General features: G+C 41.3%; 1 protein-coding gene across 1 annotated transcript in view; it reads right to left on the minus strand.

Annotated features, from left to right (window-relative positions):
* The window catches only part of LOC111157037 (polypeptide N-acetylgalactosaminyltransferase like 6), a 1,188,224-nt gene that overhangs the window by 22,234 nt on the left and 1,144,013 nt on the right, over positions 1-21,977 (minus strand). The window contains exon 11 of the mRNA XM_022518249.1: positions 3,771-3,887. Coding sequence (XP_022373957.1) covers positions 3,771-3,887 — 117 coding nt within the window. The remainder of the gene's footprint in view (positions 1-3,770; positions 3,888-21,977) is intronic.

The raw sequence follows: 21,977 nt of genomic DNA on the forward strand, positions 1-21,977 counted from the left end.
CGCACATGCCTCTCCGGGTCTTGCGAAGGGAGCATTCGGTCGGCTTCCTCAGCGGCAGGAAGGTCTGCGCGGCCACAGTACTACCGCCCCAGAATGAAACCAGAGCCCGCTGCCCGGCCCGAACTGTAGGCCACTGAAGGCTCTCCTTCCTCCCTTGCCTTCTCACTTGGAGTCCTAATGGCATTTGGAGGGTATCCTTTCCAGACCTTACAGTCTTATAAAGTTCTCTTTGCTTTTTCTTTCTTAGTCCCTAAAGGAAGCTGAAAGCCAGCACACAATGCTACAGTGATCTCAAACAGCTAAATAGAAGGCCCCGGAAAAAAAGAATCACACAAATTGCTTCCTTCACAGAAGCCAAATTAGACACCACTGGTGTTCCACAACAAGAGGCATTTTCTTGTAAAGGTGCTTCTGTAGATGATCCTTTATCTCCCATGTAACTATTTTGTTTATTCTTTTGTGTTTTATTTTTGCCATTTGTTAAAAAGGATCATTTCAACTCTAATAAGAGCCCCTTGTGGATTCTTTAAATGCTTTTGAATAAAAAAGAATACCTATAATTTTCCTTCTCTGATATACTTCTTTTTTCACTCAGGCATTTTAATCAAAACGGAGGAGAATGAGTCTTAATTCATGTAAGTCATTGAGTAATACAGTGAATAAAGCTTATAGCTAATTATTGGGGGGAAAAAGCAGCTTGTAATGTTTTAATCACCAAGTGAATATATGGTGATACGTATTTCAAAGATGATTCATTTTTTACCTCCTGTCAACTTTGTTTAATCTCCCCATAGCTCTGTTTTCAGAATCTCTAGAGACCAGGGATCTTTTTAAAGAGCTGTATTAACTGGTCTTTTTGTGCCTCATAGTTTCTGCTTGTCTGGTGCTGCCCTCTGGTGGCCATTTATTGAATTACATGATGTGGATTTTAACAGTTCAGCACGAAGGGGGAAAATATACCAACCATTTTTAAAGTGTATGCAATATAGTCGGTTTTATTTATATTTATTTTTCGGCTGTCACATAAAATCTGTGGTCCAGAGCATATTTAATTCTAGAACATTCCAGAAGACAGAACTATGAAACCTGATTCAGGCATTCAGGCAAGGCATACTTCTCATCAGCTGGCTGGCTACCCGTGTTTCCTGGTTGGGCTGCACAGGGGCGGTAGAGAGGAATTTAGCCCAGCAGACATAGATTTTCCATCTGGCATGCTTCTTTTTCTTTTTTCTTTAAAAAAGTATCCTTTCTACTCTAAATGTGGGTCCTCCTGATAGGCCTCTGAAGCCTTTTCTCTTGCTCCCAGGCTGAAGTCAGAATTGCTTCTTGGAGGTGACAGGCCAGACTCTTCCTCACATTCCTGGTAACAGCCCTGTGGTGTTTACTGAAGAAGATGGGGGAAGGAGGGGCAAGTCAGCTTTTGCTGATATTTCATTCCCATTCACAAATCCTGGAGCTGCAGAGTCTTTTTTATTTTTATTTTTATTTATTTACTTACTTTTTAGTGTGTTATGTTAGTCACCGTAAAATACATTAGTTTTTGATGCAACGTTCCAAGATTCATTTTTTATGTACAACTCCCAGGGCTCCATGCAATACGTACCCTCATTGTCATACGGTTTCACCTACTTGCGGAGCATAAGGAATAACATGGACATTAGGAGAAGGAAAGGAAAAGTGAATTGGGGGAAATCGGAGGGGGAGGTGAACCATGAGAGACTATTTTTATTTTTTTAAGATTTTATTTATTTATTTGACAGAGAGCAGGAGAGCAGCAGAGGGAGTGTGGGACTCATTCCTAGGACCCCAGGATCATGACCCCAGCCGAAGGCAGACGCTTAACCAACTGAGCCACCCAGGCGCTCCCGCAGAGCCTTCTTTAAAACCAATCTGATAAGCGTCTGCACACTGCAGGATATATTTGAGTGAATAATAAATAGTATTTGGTTTTGGCAGCTGCCTTGGACCTGAGAGAGATTTCTAATTTGGCGTTAGTATAAAGTGATCCGGGGGAGAAAATGTCATAAAGCAGAAGGGAAAGTACATTGATTTTACCCCTACCACACGTGCTACATGCTGGTGTATGTAGACACGATTTTTTCTGATGTGAATATTATTGTCCCTATTTAGAGGTGGAGAAACTCCAGCTTAGAGAGATGTAACAATTTCACAAGGTCACACAGGTTACAGTGGCTGAAATCTAGGTTGGCCTCACTGCAAGGCCCACGATCCTTCTGGAACACCATGAGGCTGTGGATCAGAGTGGAAGGGCCAGATGACCCATCGGGGCGGGGCAGTGTGGGTTCACGGACTGACGGTGTTAATTCCGGACTGTGCTGTGTGCCGGGTTCACCGCCGCTTCCTCGGACCATGCTGCTCTGCGCTGTAGTATCAGCTGCGTGCGGGGTAGGACGGGACAGTAGCGGGCGGACAGGGAGGAGCCAGCATGACGGAGCTCAGCCTATCTGAGCAGCTCGGTAAGATCCTAGGCTGGGCACGATTTGTCTTCACTAGTTCCATATACAAGATGGATACTGAGGAATAGAGCTATAGGACAGAACTCAAGCCTTCGTGGAAACTGCTTGTCTATTTGTTTTCAGGTTTCATAAGAGAGGCATTATGGGCAATTCTGGGAAACAAAGCACAGGCAGTTTATACTATGCTGAACGTGAGATGTGACCTTTTGTAGAGGGAGACAGAGGAGTAGCATAGGGAAGGGGCTTTAACTGTATCTGTAAATTTTATTCTCTTGAAAAATATGGCACTAGCTGCAGATACTTATTAAGTCAGTGTAATGAGTGTGCAAGGGTGTGCTATAATTTTTTTATAGTTTCCTATTTGATTTCTTAAAAGACTTTATTTATTTCTCAGAGAAAGCACACAAGCAAGGGGAGCGGCAGAGGCAGAGGGAGAAGCAGACTCCCTGCAGAGCAAGGAACCTGATATGAGGCTCCATCCCAGGACCCTGAGATCACGACCTGAGCTGAAGGCAGATGCTTAACTGACTGATCCACCCAGATGTCCCCCCATTTGATTTTTCATTATCAAAAATTAAGACAATAAAAAGGGATAGACACAATTCTACCCACTATCATGTCTCTTTTGCAAGTGACACGGTGTGAGGCAAGTCCCTTATAAGGACCATCAGGGGGTCAGGAGTCGCAAGTCACTTCATAAACAGAATTGCACTGAAACGCTTTTCAATCAAAGGCAACAAATAGTTCTAAAGGATTCCAGGAAGTCCAGGTTGGGCTGTTACTGCCTCGAAGTCATCCTTCATGTGTAGGATTACAGACTGCTATAGCAACAAGACGCTTATGTAAAGATTCCTTTTCAAAATATCGCCAGAGGGGAAAATAAGATTAGATAAAGTCGTAAAAAACTTAAAAATAAAAAGAGTCTTTCAATAAAACTGTGAAATTTAGTTGGAAGATCACATGGCACTCTACAGGCTTTTTGTGGTTTGAAGGCTACCATTCGGGGAAAGAAAATATAAGCCTGGGACCTTTCTACCATCCTTTCTCCTATTTAAAGCACATTTCTGTACACGATCTCAGCTGATTATCACAGTTGCTCTGAGATGAAGCAGAAACCAAGGAGGTAAGTAATTGGCTGAACAACAGAGCTGGTCGGTGGGAACAAGGACTCCCCCCCAACCCCCGCCCCAGGCCGTGGGTCCTGTATGCCTGGGTTAGAAATCTGTCTTCACTGTCTGCCTCCCTGCCTGCCTCAGCCCCGCTGGCTCCTGTCATTTCCGGTTGCTGACCTACCTGTTCGTGAGACCACGTCCTTTCAGAACCATCCTTGACGCAGATGTCCAGCCTCAGTTCAGTGCCGGTGGCCCCATGCTTGCTGTCTACACAGAGATTTGCTGCCAGGTTTCGAATCTGTGGACAGAAGAAAGAATGAGCATGGGGCTAGTTTTTCTGGCACCCCTAGCTCCCGGCAATCCTGGTATAGATTCGGTAGTTCTCTTTTTAATCTATTTGAGAAAGAGAGAGACTGCGCATAGGTGCCTGAGCAGGGGAAGGGGCAGCAGAAGGGGGAGAAGTAGGCTCCCCGCGGAGCAGGGAGCGGAATGCGGGGCTCCCTCCCAGGATCCTGAGATCATGACACCAGGCGAAGGGAGACACTTAACCGACTGAGCCCCCCCGGCGCCCCTCAGTAGCTGTCTTTTTGATTACATGATTCCTGAACGATGTTTTGAATTTATATGCAACGTGTGGAGCAAAATCAGGGAGTTAAATATAACAAGGCCTAGTGGGCATGTCAAGGAACGTGAGATGGTTGAGGAGCAAGACTGCAGCTGGTGGACCAGCAAAGGACCACGTGACAATGCCACACGGGGAGAAGCCTGGCTCAGGACTCCCGGAAATGCGATTTCTTTCTTCAGGGAGTTCTTAGCTTGGCATTTGTTATCTTCTTGCTCCAGAGCATCTTCTGCCATTTCCGTCTCAGCTGGGAGAGAGAGATCCAATAAGAAGCAGGTGATGCACGTTGTGTTTGATGGAAGAGAAGGAATCACAGAGCACCGCACGGTTCTGTGCAGGGTGTGGGGACGCGGTCCCCACACCACGTCCGGGTTTGCCTGGACCATCCCGGTCTCCACCTGTGGTCATGGTGTAGCATTTCTCCTGGGGCCCCCTAGAGCATTAACAAAATAGGAAAGATGGTACTACCGGTGCCATGTTATGCTGGAAGAGGATTCTCTATATAAAGTCTGAACTTGGACAAGTCGTCGAATGAGAAAAAAAATTACCGATAATTTGTTACAGGGATCCTATTAATACTGATATAAGGAACTGAGTAGTTAGGGGCGGGCGAAGAGTGGACTATGAAAAGTGTCAAGATCAGAAATGGCAACAGAAGGAGTTGAGGCCATGCGCACGTGTCGCTTTGTCAAGTCTGCCTGCCCGAGGATTTCCACAATTCTGAGGACCTCGAAACCCCGCCCCCGCATCATAGAGATGGATGGTGTTTATGGTTTGTTACTTAGCGGTCGATGTTTAGCTAAGCTCAGCAATCTCAATCCTTTTTATGCCTTTATATAGTCCAGGATTATAATAATCCCTTTAGGTATTGTTAAGAATGGAAACAAGAACAGGATGTACTCAGGTGATAATTTTAGTCAAGTCTCTTTTGCCGAGAATGAGCAGATAAGGTAAGGAGGCAGTCCAGGGCAGAAGGATGGCTGAAGCAGGCCTGTTGCTACTGGGATGAGGGCAAGAGGCAGAGAGAAGGTTGTCATGAAATATAGTGAGGGTCATGAAAGGAATAAATGAGGCTGAAAGGGGATTGTGGAGGGCAGAGTGATGTCTTATTTCACTTACTGTAGGAGTAGAGGTTGGTATAATGTTATTCAGGAGGAGCCAATGTGGTAGATATAGTGTCCTTATTCAGGGAATTTGGCAACAACAGGGTGGGGGGGTTCATCACCCAATTTTGGACCTCGATGGCTCTCTGCCCCCCAGTGCCAGGGGAATGTGAAATAATGTAGGACACACGGTAACAGTTCTTAACCTAGTTCCGTCTACAGACCTGTCTGGGAATCCAAGGAAAGCTATGGACACTTTTACAATAACAAAGTAAGCAACGAGGCTATAAGTGGATACACATCAGAACTTCTCTGTTCATTTTCCTGGAACCTACAGACTCCACGTTTGAACCCGGAATTAGGGAAAACACTTTCCACCTACTCCTTGAAAACTCCTTGTACCCTTCCTCCTAGTAGGGTGGGAAATCCCAAAAGCCAGGGAATGAACTCAGCAGCTGTCGACGCGCCCCGGATTAGCTCTCACTTCTCTTTCTCTGCTTTCCTGAAACAAGTACCAGGGAGGAATTTCAGTGTGGAATCCGGGGAGCCATGCTTCAAATCAGCTTTTTGTAAAAATCAATTCCTTGGTGTATGATTGAGTTTCTTTGGTGAACTAGAAACACCCAGAAGGTCAAAAGTTTGCTTTTTCTGTCACTGACTCGAGTCTGGCACACTCTGCAAAGCTCCCCTTTGATCTCCTTACCTGCACCCAGGGTATCAGTTTTCTAAAGCTGTCTCTAGCCCAGGAGCTGCCTGCCTGAACCCTGGGCAGGACTCGCTTTCCACTGTTGGACCGTGTAAGTCAGAGACATGCTCTTCTTAGAGAACCAGTGTCGGTGTGGGCCAAAGACACATTCAGGGCGCTATTGTTCCCTCTACTTGAGTCCGGGAGCTCTGAACCACATTTAGGAGAACAGCAGCTGCTGGTGCTTTTTGGCTGCTTGGCCACTGAGGGAGAAGTGCGCCCTTCTCCGTCAGCTGGCGTGGCGCTCGCTCACTGAAGGGGCTCTGGCTGCTCTTGGAAAAGGAGGACATCGGGAAGAGAAGAACATACACAAGCCAGGGACGCCGAGTGGCCAATCTGCCAAACCTGCCTGCGGATACACACCAAACCCCATCAGAGAGCCTCATTTTGGTTTCTAAATGCTATGAGCTTGAAGGGCTCTGGCAGGGCTGGAGGAGATCATTTTCTAAACTCTTGAATTTTCTACATTCTCACTCCAATGGCATCTGTGTAGACAATGGGATAAATGGCTTTGGAAGCCAACTTTCAAGTTTCAAGGGCGTAATTGTCTACATCTGTGTAAATTGCAGCCTGTAGTGGTGCCAGAGAAGAAATGTTAGAGAATGTAGGGTGAGGTAGCACCTGGAGTCAAGCCTGCTACCCGGCCATTCGCGCTCGCTTCTCTCTTCCTTTTCATTTTATCCTCACCACTTTGGCACATACTCTTGTCCTCTCCTCTTGCTCACAAACACAACTCCATCAACCCCGTACGGACAACAAACTGATGGCTGCCAGAGGGGAGAGGGGTGTGGGGTTGGGGGAAAAAGGGTGAAGAGCAGTGGGAGATACAGGCCTCCAGTTTTGGAATGAACAAGTTATGGGAATAAAAGGCAGAGCCTAAGGGATATAGACAATGACACAGTAATAGTGATATAATGGGACAGATGGAGTGACACTCACCGTGAATACAGCCGAATATATAAACTTGTCAAATCACTATGTTGTACACCTGAAACTGATGTAACATTGTGTGTCAACCACATGCAAATGAAATGAAATGAAATGAAATGAAATAAACAGGTGAATAAAATTCCAATAGAATGAATTCTATTTATTTATTTGAATAAAATTAAAAATGGAGATAAGAAAATTTATAAATGGTGTATGCTTTTTCAGCAAGGGCTCTGTATCTGGCTGAAAGCAAAGCAGTTCACACACAGGCACACACCCACAGCTAGGACACAGAACACTGAATAAATGTATGACAGAATAGATCCTATTCATGCTTTATTCTTTTGATGTCCAGCTTCAGGACTTGGCATCATTGAAATTGTGTCAAGAAATCCTGAGAGACACTAAACAGGATTAGAAAGTTAGGTAGTGCTTGACTAGGAATGGGTGGGAAGCTGGAGAAAAATGGGGGAAAGGGAATCATTATGTATGACAGGATTACAGAGATAATCTCCTTCTGGGCGAGGCTTAGGGAAAGGTCTGGCAGAGAGTAAAGAATGTCTTAGATATACAAGAGAAGTCAGTCTCAGCATGAACATTTTTTGCCCCCTCCCCAACACAGGAAGTTTTTAAAAAGAGGTCCCAGAGGAGTGTGGTATAAATAGGTTAGCTAGTAGGTGTGGGATTGCTTATTGCATTGGTTTTTAAAGAGAGACTAGGTTCAGGGCACCTGGGTGGCTCAGTGGGTTAAGCCTCTGCCTTTGGCTCGGGTTGTGGTCTCAGGGTCCTGGGTTCGAGCACCTGGGTGGCTCAGTGGGTTAAGCCTCTGCCTTTGGCTCGGGTTGTGGTCTCAGGGTCCTGGGTTCGAGCCCTGCATCGGGCTCTCTGCTTGGTGAGGAGCCTGCTTCCTCCTCTCTCTCTCTGCCTGCCTCCCTGCCTACCTGTGATCTCTCTCTCTCTCTGTCAAATAAATAAAATCAAATAAAAAAGAGAGAGAGAGAGAGAGAGACTAGCCTCAGTTTAACAAATGAGAGAGCATGGTTTGCTAATTTCCCCCTTACCAGGGACTTTGAAGTAAGAAGTAGTGGATTATGATTCATTCAACAAATTTTTTACCAAGGACTTGCTATCTAAGGTGCTTTACCACATGCTGGGTCCACAGTGAAAAATAATAAGGCATCACTTCTGGGGGGTGGGGTGGGGTGGGGTATGTGAAATGGGCAGAGAGGGTCAAAAGGCACAGACTTCCAGTTACAAAATAAATAAGTTCTGGGAATGTAATATACAGCACAGGTGACTATAGTTAATACTGTGTTGTATGTTTGAAAGTTGCTAAGAGAGTAGATCTTAAAAGTTCTCATAAGGAAAAAATTGTAACAATGTGTGGTGATGGATGTTACCTAGATTTACCATGGTGATCATTTCATAATCTATACAAATGCCCAAATCATTATGTTGAGCAGCTGAAATTAATGTAATGTTTTACGTCAATTATATCTCAATAAAAAAATTTGATAAAAATAAATTTGAAATTAACAACCACCACCACAACAAAATCGGTCTCCTCCTCTGTGCGATTTGAGGTCTAGAGGACATCAGAGAGCACCTGAGTAGAAGAAAGGCTTGAGGCTCCCAATACCTCTGGCCATGAATTTTTAACATGGCAAAAGGAATCAAGACGCTCCTTTTTCTGGACTGGGGTTGGTTTTAGAATTCGAATTCGTGTGCTGAGCTAAAAGAAAGAAGATGGTAGGGGAGTATGGAGAGAGAACTGAGTGGAGACGGAGCAGGTCTGGGCTCTGTTCACCAGTCACAAAAACAGGTTCCCCTTAACCTCGCCATGTATTCCTTTTAAAAGCTCAATTCGTCCATTTCTAAAAAGTCAGCCTTTAAGGAGTGCCCCTGAATGAAATGTGCTTTGAGAAGTACTGAAGGAGATCCCAGAACAAAAGAAAAATAGCTCCTGTTCCCAAGTTGCCTACAGTCCTACTGGGGAGACAGCACTCGGAAGGTTTTGTTAGATGACTAAATGCTAAGTGAGGACTGAAGAGGAAATGGTCAGTTCTGAGCAAGACAGCTCCTTTGCTCATTGGAAAGGAGCTCGAGAGGATGCGTAGAATTGAATCTTGAGAGTGAAATGACAGAGGGGCACTCTAGCCTCAGGGATCAGAAATGAACCCATATATGGAGAGTTCACGGTGCAAGGCAATGGTGCAGAATCGTGGCTCAGCGTGAGGTCTGTAAAATGAGGACAGTCAAGCCTCAGAGGGTGACTGGGAAGATTGAACTGATACATGCAAAGTGCTTAGCACAGTGTTAGCTACTATTTATTTGCTTATTTATTTTCTCAGCTGTCTCAACTATGGTGGTAAATGTGGTGATGCCACAGTCAGATCCCATTTCTGTTAATACCATGAGACATCTCACAGGCACTTCAAATACAAGGAGATGACCACTGATGATCCTGTGGCCCACCACTCCAGACTGATTCTTTAGTCCTGATCACCTGATCATCTTGATGTTTGAAGCAGACATCCAAGATCTCTGTCAGGCAACGTGGGTGTCACCTTAGACACCTCATATCTTGCCTCCAGCCCCAATTAGCTGTCTGTTGATTCTGACCCTTAATACTGAACGCCCTACTCCTTTCTTCTCCTTTCCAGTCTCCCAGGCCTTCAACATCTCCTTGTGGGCTTTAAAAAAAAAAGTTGTAGTAAAATGTACATAATATGAAGTTTGCCATTTTCACCATTTTTAAGTATAAAATTCAATAGCATTAGTACATTCAAAATTCTGCATAACCGTCACCAGGACGTCCAAGACTGTTTTCATCCCCCAAAATAGCAACTCTGTAACCATTAAGCAATGACTTCCCCACTTCCCCCACCTCTGGTAGCCTCTATTCTACTGACTCTATGAATTTTCCCATTTTGTTTTATTTTTTAAGATCTGTTTATTTATTATTTTAGAGAGAGAGAGAGAGAGTCAGGGAGAGGGGCAGAAGGAGAGAGAGAGAGAGAATCTCAAGTAGACTCCCTGTTGCATGTGGGAGCCCTCCATGGGGCTCGATCTTACAACCCTGAGATCGTGGCATGAGCCAAAATCAGGAGTCGGATGCTTAACCAACTGAGCCACCCGGGTGCCGCTGAATTTGTTCATTTTAGATACCTCAGATAAGTGGATCCACACCATGTTTGTCCTTTTGTGTCATGCTTATTTCACTTAGCATAATGTTTTCAAGGTTTATCCACATTATAGCATATGTTAGAACTTTTTTTTTTTTGGAAGAAGAAGTCAGCTATAATTATCAACACAGGCCACATGACAGTTAAATGAAAGCTGAGGTTATATCTGCATGTTTCCTTTAATTAACATTTTTCTTATCCACCCCTCATTTCCACCCACCACCTTTCCTTAAAAACCTTCAGGCTTCAGATAGGAATTTCATCAAACTGAGACCCGCATGAAATATTATGGTATTTGATGGGATTTTTGTGTCATCTATGTTAAGGACATCAATTTTTTTAATTTTTTATAAACATATAATATATTTTTATCCCCAGGGGTACAGGTCTGTGAATCGCCAGGTTTATGCACTTCACAATACTCACCATAGCAGATACCCTCCCCAATTTCCATAACCCCATCCCCCTTCTCCCAACCCCCCCTCCCCCCAGCAACCCTCAGTTTGTTTTGTGAGATTAAGAGTCACTTATGGTTTGTTTCCCTCCCAATCCCATCTTGTTTCATTTATTCTTCTCCTACCCCCTTAACCCCCCATGTTGCATCTCTACTTCCTCATATCAGGGAGATCATATGATAGTTGTCTTTCTCCGATTGACTTATTTTGCTAAGCATGATACCCTCTAGTTCCATCCACGTCGTCGCAAATGGCAACATTTCATTTCTTTTGATGGCTGCAGAATATTCCATTGTGTATATATACCACATCTTCTTTATCCATTCATCTGTTGATGGACATCTAGGTTCTTTCCATAGTTTGGCTATTGTAGACATTGCTGCTATAAACATTTGGGTGCACGTGCCCCTTCGGATCACTACGTTTGTATCTTTAGGGTAAATTCCCAGTAGTGCAATTGCTGGGTCATAGGGTAGTTCTATTTTCAACATTTTGAGGAACCTCAATGCTGTTTTCCAGAGTGGTTGCACCAGCTTGCATTCCCACCAACAGTGTAGGAGGGTTCCCCTTTCTCCGCATCCTCGCCAGCATCTGTTATTTCCTGACTTGTTAATTTTAGCCATTCTGACTGGTGTGAGGTGATATCTCATTGTGGTTTTGACTTGTATTTCCCTGATGCTGAGTGATATGGAGCACTTTTTCATGTGTCTGTTGGCCATCTGGATGTCTTCTTTGCAGAAATGTCTGTTCATGTCTTCTGCCCATTTCTTGATTGGATTATTTGTTCTTTGGGTGTTGAGTTTGCTAAGTTCTTTATAGATTTTGGACACTAGCCCTTTATCTGATATGTCGTTTGCAAATATCTTCTCCCATTCTGTCAGTTGTCATATGTTAGAACTTTGTTTCTTTTTAAGGTTGAATGATATTGTATCATATGTAATATACATATTAGTATTAATATACATATATATCAGATTTTGCTGTCTCTTCACCCATTGATAGACATAGGCTTGTTTCCACCTTTTGGCTATTGTAAAAAATGATGCTGTGACCATTGGCATACAGATGTCTGTTGGCTTACTCATTTTCAGTTCTTTTGGGTACATCCCTCGGAATGGAATTGACTGAGTCATATGGCAATTCTATGGTTATCTTTTTGAGAAACCACCATACTGTTTTCGCTAGTGGCCGCACCATTTTACATTTCTACCAGCAATGTACAATGGTTCCAATTTCTTCATATCCTTGCCAATGCTTCTTGTTTTCTGGTTTTGATAATAACCATTCTAGTGGGTCCAAAGTGATATCTCTTTGTAGTTTTGATTACATTTCCCTAATGACTAATGACATGGAATTCCTTTTCATGATTTTATCCAGTATTTGTATGTCCTGTATGGAAAAATGTCTATGTAAGTCCTCTACCCTTTTTGAACTGGGTTTTTGTAGTTGTTGTTGAAATGTAGGAGTTTTAAGAAATATTCAGGACCTTAATCTCATCAGATATATGGTTTGCAAATGTTTTCTCCAATTTTGCAGATTGCCTTTTCTTCTGTTGATAGTGTTTTTTGGTACACAAATGTTTTTATTTTTAATCAAATTCAATTTATCTTTTTTTATTTTGGTTGCTTCTTTTTGGTGTCATATTTAAGGAACCATTGCCAAACCCAATGTCATGAAGATTTCCCCCTAGGTTTTATTTTAAGAATTTTGTGCCCTTGTGTTTAGGTCTGATCCACTTGGAGTTAAAATATGGGTATAAGATAAAGTCCCAACCTCATTCTTTTGCATGTGGATGTATTAGTTTGCTAGCACTGCTGTAACAAAGTACTATCAACTGGGTGGCTTAAGCAACATCAATTTATTGTATCACAGTTTTAGAGGCTGGAATTGTGAGCTCAGGGTGTTGGCAGGGTTGATTCATTCTGAGGGCTGTGAGGCAGACTATGTTCGATGCCTCTCTCCCAGCTTCTAGATATGGCAACCGTTGACACTTTTTGTCCTGTAGATGCATCACCCTGATTTCTGCCTTCATGCTTACATGGCATTCTCCTTTTAGGCTTGTCTGTGTCCAAGTTTTCTGTTTTTGTAAGGACACCAGTTTTATTGGATTAGAGGCCTACTCTAGTATGACATCATCTTTATTAATTACAACTGCAACAATCCTCTTTCCAAATAAAGTTACATTCTGAGGTACTCGGGATTAGGATTTCAACATATGAGTTTTGGGGAACATGGCTCACTAACAGTGGGTATCCAGTCTTCCCAGCATGATTTATTCCCTCCCCATTGAGTGATCTTGGTGCTCTTGTCAAGAAAATAATTGACTATGTAAGTGAGGGTTTATTTTTGGGTTCTCTATTTTCTTGCATTTGTTGATGTATCTGTCCTTAGCTATTACTACACTCTCCCCCACCAGCTTTATTGAGATATTATTGATATATTAATATGTTATTAATATATAATATGTGAAATGATTACTACAATAAGGTTAGTTAACATCTCTATTCCCTCACATAATTATCTTTTTGGAGGGGCTAATAACATTTAAGATTTACTCTTTTAACAACTTTCAAGATATAATACAGTATTGCTAATTATAGCCACTATGCTATACATTAGATCCCTAGAACTCACCCCTCTAGCTGGAGGTTTGTGTCTTTTGATCAACATTTCCTATTTCTCCCACAGCCCAGGCCCTGGCAACCACCATTTCATTCTCTATTTTTATGAGGTAAGTTTTTTTAGATTCCACATGAAAGTGAGAGCATACAGTATCTGTCTTTCTCTGTCTGACTTATCTCAGAATGAATATATATATATATATATAATATTCTTTATCTTTTTGTCCATCAATGGGCATTTAGGTTGTTTCTGTGTCTTGGCTGTTGTGAACAATGCTGCAATGAACATGGGATGCAGGTATCTCTTTGAGATAGTGATTTCTTTTCCTTTGGTTATATACCCAAAAGTAGGATTACTGGATCATAATGAATACCACACTTTTTGGATTACTGTAGCTTTGTGTTAAGTTTCAAAATCAGGAAGTGTGGGTTCTTTAACTTTGTTCTTCTTTTTCAATATTGTTTTGGCTCTTCAAGTTTCCTTCAGATTCCACATGAACGTGAGAAGGAGTTTTCTGTTGCTGCAAAAACGCCATTGGAGTTTTGATAGAGATCACAATGAGTCCATAAATTTCTTTGAGTAGTACTGACATACTATTTTTGGGTAGTATTAACAATATTGTTTTCTAATCCATGAACATAAGATGTTTTTCCACTTATCTCAATATTTTAAGATTTTCTTCGGTGTACAAGTCTCTTCCCTCATTAGTAAAATTTACTCTTATGTTAATTTTTTTAGAGAGAAATATAATGTATGTAAGAGCACAGATTGTGGAATTTTAGTTTAGATTTTAATCATTTACTAGCTACTATGTGATTTTAGCCAAGTTACTCGACTTCATTTTGTCTTAGTTTCCTCTTTAATAAAATGAAGGTAATTACAATACTTACTTGGTAAATCGGATGTGAACATTAAGTGATATTATACATATAAGGTGCTGACATTAGTGTCTGGCCCATATTAAGTGCTCAAAATGTTAGCTTTATAGTACTACTGGTAGTAGTAGTATTGGGACACAGTAAGCAGTGAGACTGAGGAGGTAGAATTATGAAGGGCCTTGCATATTAAAATAAGGAATCTAGATCTTGTTCTGTTGGCAAACAGAATTATTAGATCTTGAGAAGAAAAACTTGGTTTAGTTTTAAAAATTAAAAACTTGTTAGTGGGAAAGACAGATGGAGAGTTATGTAGTTGTAAACACAGGCAGTAGTTCTAATTGATGAGAATCTGTACTATGTAGTGACTGTGATAGAATATATGTATGTATTAAAAGAAGAGATGTATTCCAGACACATCGTTCAGACAGCATTCACTGGGCTTGACAAGTGCATGCAGATAATGAAGAAGACGTGCCGAGTTTGAGGTGTCTTTGTGGCATCTACACATAGACATCCAGAAATCTGGAGTTTAGAAGAGAGGCAAGAGCAAGAAATATGGATTTGAAAATTGCCTACTATGCCGACTATTAATATATTGCCTCTCAACTTCAAATTCATTCCTCTTTGTCTTGCTTTGTGATACACAAGATGGACACTGCGGACATTTTTCCTTTCCAGCAGCTGCAGTTTTAGGTTCCACTGATAGAGGGTGCTGGAGAGACACTAAAGGGCAGAGCCGGAAGAAGTCTCACTCTTTCAATTGTGTAGGCGCTGGTTTTCCAGGTCATAGTCAGTAAATTGGTACGTAGAGTAAGTTGGAAGAAAGTAGCCCTCACCTGAGGGGCCCTCATTGTTTAGTAGAGGCTACTGCCTGCGGTCTCTTTACCGCCACAAGCCAAATGGAATCAAATGAAACTTGACCCTCAACCTTGGTGGGGAAAGAAGGGTAGGGGTCTTCCAAGTTTCTGAGTTCCTGCTTTGCTCATATCCCCTCCGCTCACATCCCCACATACTTTAAGAAGTTGCTGCTTCTGTACTCTTTAGAGTCTATGTTTTACCTCTTTTGCTAGGTTGTGATTTTCTTTATAAATCAGACCCTGACTGATGCAGCAACATATGAGTAATAACTGAAGTCATACAAGGATATGATAGCACATAAGTAAAACATATGAAGAAGACGGGATGGAATTCTGGGGAATGTTTTCTTTGGGAAGAGGGCAAAGAAAGTGTAGTGAGGAAAAAGAAAGGGAGATTAAAAGAAGGACTAGAATGAAGACAGCAAAAAGAGTTTCAAGAAGTGGGTGGGAGAGTCAATAGCATCAAATCTCTTAGATTCATCCAGTAGGAGGAGGACTGGAAGAGGCTGCTGGATTTGACAGTTAGGAAGTCGCTGGCAGCCCTTTCCAAGGACAAGTTCTGTGGTGTGGTAACAGGCAGGGGACAGGTTGCCCAGTGGGTTGAAGAAAATTGGGAGGTGAAAGTTCAAGCCACAAATGGAAGCTTCCCCCTTTTTTAAAAGAGGGAGCAGAGAGGGGGAGGGGCAAAGGGAGAAGGAGAGAAAGAGTCCTAACCCTAAGCAGGCTCCAGGCTACCCAGGGAGGGCTCAATCCCGGGAGATCATGATCTGAGCCAAAATCAAGAGTCAAGACCCTCAACCAACTGAGCCACCCAGATGCCGCTGGAAGCTTCTCTTTCAAGAAGCTTGACAGTGAGGGGAAAGGTAGATACAGGTAAAAAATAGAGCAAAAAACCCCAACATTTTGAAGGATAGGGAGACTTGAGACTACAATTACATATAAATCCTGCTCTAATTCATTTGAGACTCAAACATCTTTTTGAAGTGTTTTTAGAAACTAAAAACATAAATATATAAATAGAAAACATTAGAAGTGCTTTCATTATCCTTGTAGGACCTTTTGCTTTTTAAGGTTTGGTCTCATGGCCATCACACCATTTTTGCTTGAACGGACCCATTCCATCTCTAATTGCTCTGTCCTCCTGGTGTACAACGACTGCTGGCAGAGACCAACTACTGCCTTTCCTTGAAATTATGCCCACAGAGATTTTCTTCCTAGCTTATGTACATTTTCCTCTTCTGAATTTACCATAAATGTAATTGTTTTGGCATCTCTTTCTTGCCCTCGGACTTACTAGAACGACTCATTTCAGAAGCCTGGCTTACATTATGCAAGAAAAAGCTGAGCCTGTGGCAGAAATATTACCGTAGGGTCTTCAGATTTGTATGTGTTATGCTCTAAATAGTCTTTTTCTAAAACTATGTCCCACAATTTGAAGTATTATGAGTATTGTTTGTGAAACATATCCAGCATCAGAATAGAACTTTTAGGCTAAGAGTTATTTGCCAACAACAATTTGATTCTCACAAACAGATACAGAGGAAGATTTGTATAAATAAGCCACTTTTTGTTGGGCTTAAGCAACTCTTCCCTAATAGAAGGAAAAAAAATTATAGTACTTTATACTCAACGGAGTGCTTTCACAACCATTATTTTGCTTCTAAATCTGTACCACCACCATGCTTTGCATTCATACACATTTGCAGTTGAGGCTCTGAGATAGTAAGTGGTTTGTCTAAGATTACAAAACCAACAGATAGAGGGTAGGATTTGTACCCATGTCTCTCATTCCTAGACCCGCGATCTTTATCCTATATTGTGGTAATGGTTATAATTAATTCACCAGAACAGTGCAATTTTGGGTGTTAAATCCATGGCAAATGCTTTACTGAGCTCAAAGGAATATATGAAGATTAAAGAAGGCTATGAATCCTTGGGTTTAGAAAAGAAGTGATCCCAGTCCAAAATTGAGTTGGAGTCTAGATCTAGATAGAGTGTCTGATCTAGATAGAAGGGCTGAAGCAGGGTTAGAAATAAAGACACTCAGGAAACTTTGGTAAAGCCCTTGGCCAAGCCAATGGATGAAGAAGTGACAAGTCATTGAGGCCCATGACTAAAAGGAAATATGTGGTTCCCCATAGTGACTGGACTCTAGGGAGGCTGCAGTGGTATGAGAGAAGGAACCATGGGGGATTAGGAGAAGAAATCATTTCCTGACCTTTGAATGAGACTCTAGCTTTTAAATTTGAATTTCTTAAAAATCCATTTTCCCAAAAGTCAGAAAATGGAAGAATATTGACAACTTTATTCTGACACATACAGTTGACTAGAAAATACCTCCTTTTGTGTCCAACAACCAGTTATATCCTTTGTTAAGCACAGACTATGGACCAGCTTTGTTCTTTTGAACCCACAACATGTAAGTCTGAAGGCTTAGAAACTGAATTTTTTTAGTCTGGATTTCTTTCCTTAAGTTCTGATGTTGGAATTTCATAAAGTCAAGGAAAGAATTGTTTTGGCATTGAGACATTGTCTGATGAGGGAATGAAAATAACTGGTTTGGCCAAACAAAGAGTTTTGAAAGCTCAGGTGATAATTATTCATGTTTTGGTATGAATTAAACACACATGTGTAACGAGATAAATGACACATTATCTGTAAGAAACATGAAAGAAGACATTTTTAAAAAGTTGTAAGGAGGGGTGCCTGGGTGGCTTAGTTGGGTAAGCATCTGCCTTTGGCTCAGGTCATGATCCCAGGGTCCTGGGATTGAGACCTACATTGGGCTGTCTGTTTAGCAGGGAGCCTGCTTCTCCCTCTCCCTCTGCCCCTGCTCATGTGCTCTCTCTTTTTCTCTCATTCTCTCTCTCAAATAAATAGATTTTTTAAAATCGTAAAAAAATAGTTGTAAGGAGTAATTTAGGAGACAAAGAGATTTACTTGGGTCCTCTTTCTCCCTACAATTTATAAGACCCAGATGAATAAATTAAAGGTGGACAGCAGGAAGGAAAATAAGATCCAAAGGAAAATGTTATAGTGAGAGTTTGAGATTATCTACGGGAAAATTTGTCAAAGGGATATCTGAAAATCAGGAAAGGTATTTTAAATCAGGAGTTACTGTGAGCTTTCCTGTGTTCTGTGGAGGGAAGGAATCTCCAGGAAGAGCTATTCCCACACTGCTAATAACACTAATTGCACCTGTGTCAAGTGGTCTGAAAGCAGGAAATACTGCTTTGAAGGCAAATGCAAACCACAGGAGGAGCTGGCTTGGGGGCTGTGAAGGCAGTGTGGCCCTACTTCAGCCCGAGATTGTGAGAAGAAACCCCAGAATGGACTGGAGCCAGAAAGTGTTAGTCATCATAGATGATAGATCATAGTCATCATAGATCACTCAGAAAACAACATGGAGACATCTCCTCAGACTGAGCCACATAGGGCTGGGCAAGCACCTCATCTTTTAACGAACGTCTTGACATTTAATGTTCCTTTCATTTTTTTTTTTCTGGAGTGCTATTTTGTGAATATAAACACTTCTCCCAATGGTTAGATTCATCTATGAATTGCCAATAAATCTAAGACTTGCTCCAGTTCCAGTATAATAGTGAAAAGCCACTTTCAGTGTTATCCCCAAAGCCAAGGGCATTAAAAATAAAGCAACTTCTTAATACTTGAAAAACGACTCACACAACACAATGTCTAGATAAAAATAATTCTTCCTTCAAATTCAGGTCAGATTGTTGAAATGTGGACAGGTTTAAAAGCTTGTCCAATATAGAGATGTTAAGCTCTCGTGTAAAATTTAAAACCGCTAGTTAATGAAGATCTGCAATCAAAATTATGGGTTGATTCTGAGAAGGATGTGACCCTTGGACCCTGGACAGGATTGCAGCAAAATCCCTGAGACACATGATAATCTATGGGCTTTTAAAGTTCTCTGGAGAAGTAGATTCTCTTGAACTCATTCTTGAGTTTAATAGCCATCCCTCTAAGGAAGGTCAGCAAATTGTCCTTATTTTCAAGTAAGATAATTCAGGGTCTGAGTTTTCTATTGTAAATTTCATCACTGTTAAACACAGTCAGCATATTAAAAGAGGCGACTTGGGTCTTTAAGGGAAAAAAAAGGTGGAAATGTTAAATTGCCTTTGGGATACTAAGCTATAATGTAATATTTATAAAATATTTCATGGTATAATTACTTCCCTGCAATGTTTCTCTGTGGACCATATATTATGAAACCATATCCTTTCCATTTTGTAGAATACACAACTGAGTAGTGGTAAAAAATATTTCCACCCTCTTTCTTATCTCCTGCTGCAAAATCAAATAAATGGGGAAACAAAATAGTGAGATTTGAAGGCCTCGCCTGAAATTTCAGAGCCACACTGATGAGCATTCCATCACTGTGTCCTGTAGTAAAGAAATTCATGCAAAACTAGTTAATAAAGACTACTGATTAATTGTTCCTCTAAAAAAGCAAATGTACTCCCTTTAAACCAGGGACATCAGATAGTCCACCCTGGGGCTCCACCTTATGTAAGACATAATGTAATGATCTCAAGATGCTTGGATCCTCCAGCCAACTTTCTGAACAATAACCTTATATCTACTTTTAATCTAAGCATTTTATATAATGTTCCTCTTCTCAAATTAACCGTCAGTGCAGTTAATCATATTCAATGGACGGATAGTTCTGAGAATGAACAAGTTGAAGCTTGATAAAATTGTGATATGAATGGTGGGTGTTCAAAGCCAAGAGTTATCCCTTCTCTGGGAGAGAGTGAAACTATATTTCTCCCTGAAAATAAAGCAGAACAAAAACCACAACAAAATAATGCAAAACAAAACAACCAAGTTCTCAAGAAAAACTCAACAACAGTCTAGCTCCAGTCTAGTGAGTGTGGCTACATTAACAACCTAAACAGACAGTCCAGGCAGTTTCAAGCGAAAGTCAGGGAAGCCCCATATTGTGTAGGGGCCTTCGGGAGGCCAGCAAGGGCTGGCTTCTGGTCTCTGGCAGGGACCTGCTGCGTTACCCCAAACCTATGAAGCTCTCTTGGGGGGAGGCTATGCCTCCAACATTTCTATAACCCCAGAACCTGGTATAGTTTTTGGTGTATAATATATTAGTCAGCTAGGGCTGCTATAGCTAAATACCACAGACTGGGGGGCTTCAACGAGAGAAACTTATTTCTCAGTTCTAGAAGCTGGAAGTCAAAGATCAAGGTGTTGTCAGGGTTCATTTCTTCTGAGGCTTCAGGCTTCAAGGCTTGAAGATGGCTGCCGTCTTGCTATATCCTCATATGGCCTTTTCTCTATCTGTCAGCACTCCCGGTGTCTCTTCTTATGAGAACACCAGTCCTTTTGGGATAGGGCCATGCTTATGACCTCATTTAACCTTGTTTACTTCCTCTATATCCAAATATAGTTATATTGCTGAAGGGTTAGGGCTTCAATATATAAATTTTATGGGACACAATTTAGTCCTTAACATATAGTACTTATGCAAGAACTTCCTTTCAAATAAAGAAGACAGTTGACTACTTTTCTTGCTAGTTTCTCTGATGAATATGAAGGGCCACAATGACAGTTCTTTATTATTATTCTTGCAATTGATCTTAGAGTTTCTCCAAAGAAACTTCTCCAAAGATTGTATTTTTCAGATGACTTAGAAGGAATTTATTGCTAGAAAATTTTGTTAGCTATGTTTCCTATTCACTTTCCATACTACATACATTCTAGGCCTAGTGAGGAGATTGCTAGACTCTCAAAGCCACTTGCTTGCATTCATCTCTCAAATTCTTACCAAAACCCTGACTCATCTCTTTTTATTCCTGGAATTAGATCATGGGCAAAGCTCCAGCAGTGACTTCTTTGAGCCACAGGTGGTCCTCCAGCTGAATGTGGTACTTGCCTCATTTATATTTTGAGCCTTGTTTTAATCTTTTCATTCAAGGTTGTCAGCGTCATTTTATGTCAGTGATATTAAGCTTTTTTCTGAGTTACAGTCTCTTCTTGAGAATCTGATGAAAGCTATGGACTTTTCAGAAAAATGTATACACATACAGACACAAAGTTTGACATTCAGAGTATCCTTGCTTTATATATCTGGTGGCCTGAAAAGTCTGTTTTACATGTTTATCACATTTACTGATTTTTTCCTACTTCCAACAAAGAGACACACAAGAGCTCAGAACTTGCTTTTTGGAGTGTCTGTGAGATACTTTCCCTGTACTGATGTGCATTAGTAGACAAGAAAATGGTTGTAGTTTTTGCTTTAAAAAACAAAACAAAAACAAAACACAACTGAGAGATATCTCATGCACAAAACAATTATTCTCAGTCATTCTCTTGTATGATTGAGGTATATGTTGCCTCCTCAATCCATACGTAATGCAAATCAGAGTTTCAATGACTGTAAATAATAGTAACTAACTTTTTATTGAGAGTTTGCTGTCTTAGACCTTATGCAATGTGCTTTCTGAAGATTATTCCATTTGATCATCACATTTGTTACAGCAGCTACAGGAAACTCATATCTTTTGGTTTCCTCATTGCAAAATATTATTACTTCTATTTTGCAATGAGGAAACCAAAAGATATGAGTTTCCTATAGCTGATGACCACAAACCTGGTAACTTAAAACAATAGATATGTATTCTCTCCCAGTTGTGAAGGCCAGAAGTCCAAAATCAAGCTGTTGGCTGACCTGTGCTCCCTCCAGAAGCTCTAGGGGTGATTTTGTCCAGGCTTCCTCCAGTTTCTGGTAAAGGCTGGCATTCTTTGGCTTGTGGCTGCTCACTCCAATGTCTGCCACTGTCCACACATGGCCTTCTCTCTGTGTTGCTTCTCTGTGTGTCTGTTCTAAGGACATCTGTCTTTGGATTTAGGATCCACCTAGATAGTGCAGGATGATCCAAGATCCTTAACTTAATTTCACTGCAAAGACCCTGTTTCCAAATGAAATCATATTCCTAGGCTCTGGGAATTAAAA

Source organism: Enhydra lutris, unplaced genomic scaffold (assembly GCF_002288905.1).
Source record: "Enhydra lutris kenyoni isolate GAN:26980312 unplaced genomic scaffold, ASM228890v2 scaffoldscaffold3, whole genome shotgun sequence".
In the NCBI taxonomy this organism is placed as follows: domain Eukaryota; kingdom Metazoa; phylum Chordata; class Mammalia; order Carnivora; family Mustelidae; genus Enhydra; species Enhydra lutris.